The 5,261-nt window shown below is 40.8% G+C and overlaps 1 protein-coding gene across 2 annotated transcripts; it reads left to right on the forward strand.

The window, feature by feature from the left end:
- The first annotated feature begins 1,333 nt into the window (after positions 1-1,333).
- LOC139960079 (uncharacterized) lies at positions 1,334-5,261 on the forward strand. 2 transcript variants are annotated; one of them, XM_071958142.1, is made up of 4 exons: positions 1,334-1,627; positions 2,319-2,378; positions 2,775-3,269; positions 3,776-5,261. In XM_071958142.1, the coding sequence occupies exons 2-4, from the start codon at positions 2,321-2,323 to the stop codon at positions 5,014-5,016; spliced, it is 1,794 nt and encodes a 597-aa protein (XP_071814243.1). In that variant the 5' UTR covers positions 1,334-1,627; positions 2,319-2,320; the 3' UTR covers positions 5,017-5,261. The 2 variants fall into 2 exon arrangements, with proteins under 2 accessions (XP_071814243.1, XP_071814244.1); XM_071958143.1 differs by having other exon boundaries at positions 2,335-2,378.

Genomic DNA, 5,261 nt, shown 5'->3' on the forward strand with positions numbered 1-5,261 from the left:
AGAAGAGAATGACTAGGATAAAATTAAGCATAGTTGACACTGACCATTGCGTACATGCGTCTTGGATTTTTCAACCAGGCTTACACTTGTGAATGTGTAGCAGGAGGTGTTCAGTTGTCATATTTAGGTGGAAAGCAAATATGATTCTGTGAAAGTTCTGATAAAATGTACGTTTTTCCTTACTGTTGATTGTGATGTAAATGCCGAATTCTTAGATCAAGCAACACGTATAAGCTTTCAACGTTCATGGGCGCCCGCAGAAACCTTTACTTTCGGGAGGGGGAGGGACAGGGTGACGGGGCAGAGTTTTAATTGACTTATTGGCATATTGAGTAATCATCATAGGCCATGTCCTCCGGCTATTGCTATCGTCAGTCGGGGGTAAGGGGGTCAGTCGGGGGATCTTTGCGTTCATGTAGCACGGGAAGAATTAGACCATTACTACGGGTGTACCTTGCCTCTCCCGCCACCTGGGGCCCTGTTTCTAAACCTCAAAAGTCAAAACTTTACGTTTAGGGCTACTGTACATATACATAGACCTAATTTAAAGTCTTAATATGCCTCAGTTAATGCACCATTTAAATTCACGTCCAGTTAGTTTTTTTATTTCTGGGGGGGGGGAGGACCACACCCAAAACCCCGCTATTAAAGGGGGTGAATTTAATGACGCCAGGGCAACCCCTCTTCTTCATAACATCATTCAAATTCATTCACCCGATCTCACCCTCCAAAAAAAGGAATCAGTCGGGGAAATGTTGAATTTATTATTATTTATTACCACAACCTTCCGATTAAAGCTACTAATATAAGACCTAAATTTTAGTCTAAATATGCCTCAGAATGCGCCATTTCACTAAAATTTCATAATTTTTCTTGGCAAGGACCCTCAGACAACCCGTATATACATGGCAGAGCTGTCCCTCCCGTTATAAAGTACTTAATTCGCACCTGGACCCCTCCCCCCCCCCCCCAATCAAGGTTCAGATCGCTACCTAAATCGGTATAGTGAGTGGGGGTGCTGGGGATATCGGAGTTGGTTATTATTTCATGATTAGCACAATCCTGCGTTTAGAGCTTACTTATAGACATAGACCATAATAATTATCTAAATAGGCCTCAAGAAGCACCATTTCACGCTTAAACTTTTATTTTTCTGCATGAAGACCCCGTAGTTCCCAATGCCCCCCCCCCCCCCACACCACCACCAACCCCCTATACATAGGAGTCGTATGTCAATGAGCCCATTGCAGGCTCCCTCCTCCATAAAATCCTTCATTCGCCTCTAGCCCTTCCACAAAAATTCAGCCCCCCCCCCCCCTATACCTTAATCAGTCGGTGAAAATAGTCAGTTTGCCTCCGTTCCTTTGGAGCCATAGTTGTGTAACGCCACCGTATAGTTAATTATAATATAGATTATTTAGAGGAACTTATACGAGTGATCATTGGAAGAACCTCATATAGAGAATATTGGCAGCGCTGCAACTGAGTCATTAATTGTGCTCATAAAGTTCTAAATTAACTCGAATGAAGTTGATGATACGTATATAACAGCCCACGTATACGGTGTATATATATATATATGTTTTATTTTTAGCCAGAAAATTGTCAGGAGAAACAGACATAAAAGGTGAGTGGTAAATAAATGTCGGGAGTTTGTTTTGGCTACAATTTTGTATATAGTTTGTATAGTCTGTGCAATATAATTTTTTTTTATATTGAAAATTTCCTCAAATGTTTGCTCGTTCGTCCAGTGTAGTGAGGGGATCAACGACAACAGCTGAATAAACGCAATCGGAACGGACATACACAATTGTTTAAGCGTGTACGTGTGTGTATATCGTGGGACTGAGCGAATGGCAGGATGGTCGAAGGATGGATTTGATAAGTGGTGATGATAACCCTAAGGTTTAAAATATTCGGAACGATGGATGCCATGGCAGTAACACGTTATACGACATATTGTTGAAGTTGATTTGATTACAGCTGGTTGCTGTTTATAAAGCACCAACGAATTCCGTAATGAAAATGGACTGTATAGTCTTCTAGACGTCTTTTTATATGTTCTTTTAAAAAAAGAAATCCTTCTTTTTCTTTCAAATTGTTATCTGCTTGCCTTTTCTTTCCCTTTTTTTAATTTTATTTTTACTTTTCTTTTCAAAATTTCTGTCTTCCGCGATTCGCCATTTTTTTTTTCATTTTATTCGTTACATTACTTTTTTTTCTAGATTTATCGTTTCTTTTCTCAATTATTTCTTTTGTTTCACTCTTACCTAACCATTTCAGTTAATACAGTTTGTTTCCGCCTTTTCAATTTGCAGTAATGTTTATTCACAGGATGGAGATCTGGGCACTTACGCTGCTGATATTGGTCCCAGGGTGTAAGTATATAAAGCCATCAAACATTATAGGACATCTCTATTACGTCATTAGATATCAACGCCCAATTCTCTTACTATAAGCAATGTATAATGAAGCTCACAACTTTCAACATTTTTTTACGAGGAAACATCCCCCTCTTCTCCCACCCCCACATACACCACCCCTAGGCAATTAAAATGTTGAAGAATATTTTATGGTAAGACATTGGCTGTCATCACTGCGATTCGTTACTGCTTCAAGATGTGTCACGTTTTTCTTAAAAGAAATAAGTTTGTGAATGTAACTTTGTGATTGGCATATTTTTTTCTCACTTCTATAATGTTTTAATGTTCACCTCTGACCAAATCCATGTGGTTGATTAATACCGATTCACGCTTTCCGACATCTCTATACAGGTATCGCTGATGATGTCAAGCACTTTGTCTGTCGCGGTCCAGATGAGGGAAGAAATGACCCATCGAATTACACAGACCGACCGACTCACTCAGCCCCAACGATTTACTCAGACCCACCGACTAACTCCGACCCACTTATTAATTCAGACCCAACGACTTACACAGAACAACCGACTTACTCGATTGAGTCAACAACACCAAACATAACAACACCAATAATCACAACAACACCAAAAATAACAACACCACTAATCACAACAACACCAGCCATCACAACACCAACAATAACAACACCAACGATAACAACACCAGCCATCACAACACCAACAATAACAACACCAGCCATCACAACACCAACAATAACAACTCCAAAAATCACAACACCAATAATCACAACACCAGCAATAACAACACCAACAATCACAACACCAACAATCACAACACCAACAATAACGACACAAACAATAACAACTCCAACAGTCGCAACTCATGATGGTAAGTTTATCAATTTGTCCTCCGTGACCGATTGTGTGTGAAAAAGAAACTGACATATATTCAGTATATGCTGCCTCCACCCGAAGTGGGCCACGGCGCCGGTCAGGTAGGCGATAGGCCTAACCGGGGGAAATTGAGTCTCCTAATTTGTGTCCCTTTTTGTGTTGTTTGGTTCTTTCTTGTGATTAAAAAGGAGACAATATTGTGTTTGATACCGACTGGACCAATTTGGACACGAGACTGAGATGGTTGGACGGATTACAACGGGAAACGGGACGTCAACAGTATGCCGAGGTTATACACCAGTGCCCGCACCCTACTTTACCGGATCAGGCTGCAAATAACGATCGATATAAAAAAAGAATAATTTCATTTATCTGACTGAGGATAAAAACGAAAGTCAAAAGGTCACTAAAAGTAGGCTTCTATGTTATATTGTTTTTTTTTCATGTTATCGTTCTTAGGAATACGAAAAAACAAATTCTCTTTTCTTTTTTCATTTTCAGATTCTCACATTGTTCAGTACATATTTCCGATTTTATCTTTAACGTGTTCGGATGAGATATCGACAGTTTCCAAACTATTCATTAGCACTGGAAGCGACCACAACGGAACTAATGGTACCGTCTCATTCCCAAACCAAGAAACTGACGATATTTTCTTCTCTATTGCGCCCGGCGAAGGAATTCACATCGATGTTCCAGATACCGCGGTATCGTCAGTGGTCAACCACAGAGATGGTACGATATTACTGAATGCAACGATGGTAGTTTCGGCCAATGAGACGGTTATTGTGTACGTGCAACAATACTGCGATTACACGGCAGCCTCCGGTAAACAATGTGGGACTACTTATCGAGTGAAAGGGCTCGATGAGATCGGTAGAGAGTACTGGGTCCTGATGGATTATTTAGATAATATCGTAAAGATCGGTATATTGGCTTTAGAAGACGATACCATTGTGCGGTTAATCCCACCCTCTACTTCACTAGAAGAAACCCTGGAAGTGACCATTGACACACATCAGACCCTCTACGTGGGCTACAGATCTGATCTATCGGGTGCAAAGATCTATGCTTCCGGTCCAATATTGGTTTTGTTTTCCTACCAGTCCTACCCTAATTTGCCTTCCACGGGTGGCCTTGCTTGCACCTCTCTTGTGAGTTATCTCGAGGCTGTGTTCAGGTGGCAACGCACTGTAGCCCTCTTCAAATCTTGGCGCGACCTCTATGCTACTTATAAGCTCTTATCGACTTCTGCAGCCCAGATTAATGTGACATCCCAACACGGTTACAGAGACGAGCTGTCGGTTACTCCAGGTGAGGTAATTACCCGACAGTTCGGTGATTCGAATTCAGCATATTACGTTGCCGAATTGAGATCTACAAGCCCTATCCTCGTTCTTAACATAGCAATCGAAGACCGTCTACCAATCTTAGTCCCGACTTTCTCTCGTACCGTTGTAAAGGAACTAGTTTTCCCTCTCGCACCTGTCGTTGGACCAAATTTCTATCTTTTGTTTCTATGGCTCTCGGAAGGTGGAGACAGAAACAAAGTAAGTGTAGATAATGTTCAAAGCATGGACTGGGCTTTAACGGGAACTGGCAAATATCCATTTGCAGCGAGCTATGTGGAGCCCGGTTCACACACAGTTAAAACCCTCGACAATGTTACCCACATTGTAAGAGCGTACATCTTTAATGAAGGCGAAGGCAGCACACGCGTACACTGGTTTTCTCTCCTGTGAGTATGGGCGTTTATTCGCTAATAAGTTGCATATATATAAATGAAAGAGAAGGGGGGAAACCAGTGTATACAGAAATACAAACTTAAAACTACTAACAATAATTTAATTGTGACTATTGTTATAATATTGACATTAATTCATAAGCATGTTGTTGTCCAGCTTGTATGCTAGCCTTAACGTACTATTGACCGTCAAGATAAACAATGAATAAAGGGAAATAATTTATTTAACCTCATATGAACCTT

The sequence above is a fragment of the Apostichopus japonicus genome, chromosome 19 (genome assembly GCF_037975245.1).
Source record: "Apostichopus japonicus isolate 1M-3 chromosome 19, ASM3797524v1, whole genome shotgun sequence".
NCBI classification, from domain to species: domain Eukaryota; kingdom Metazoa; phylum Echinodermata; class Holothuroidea; order Aspidochirotida; family Stichopodidae; genus Apostichopus; species Apostichopus japonicus.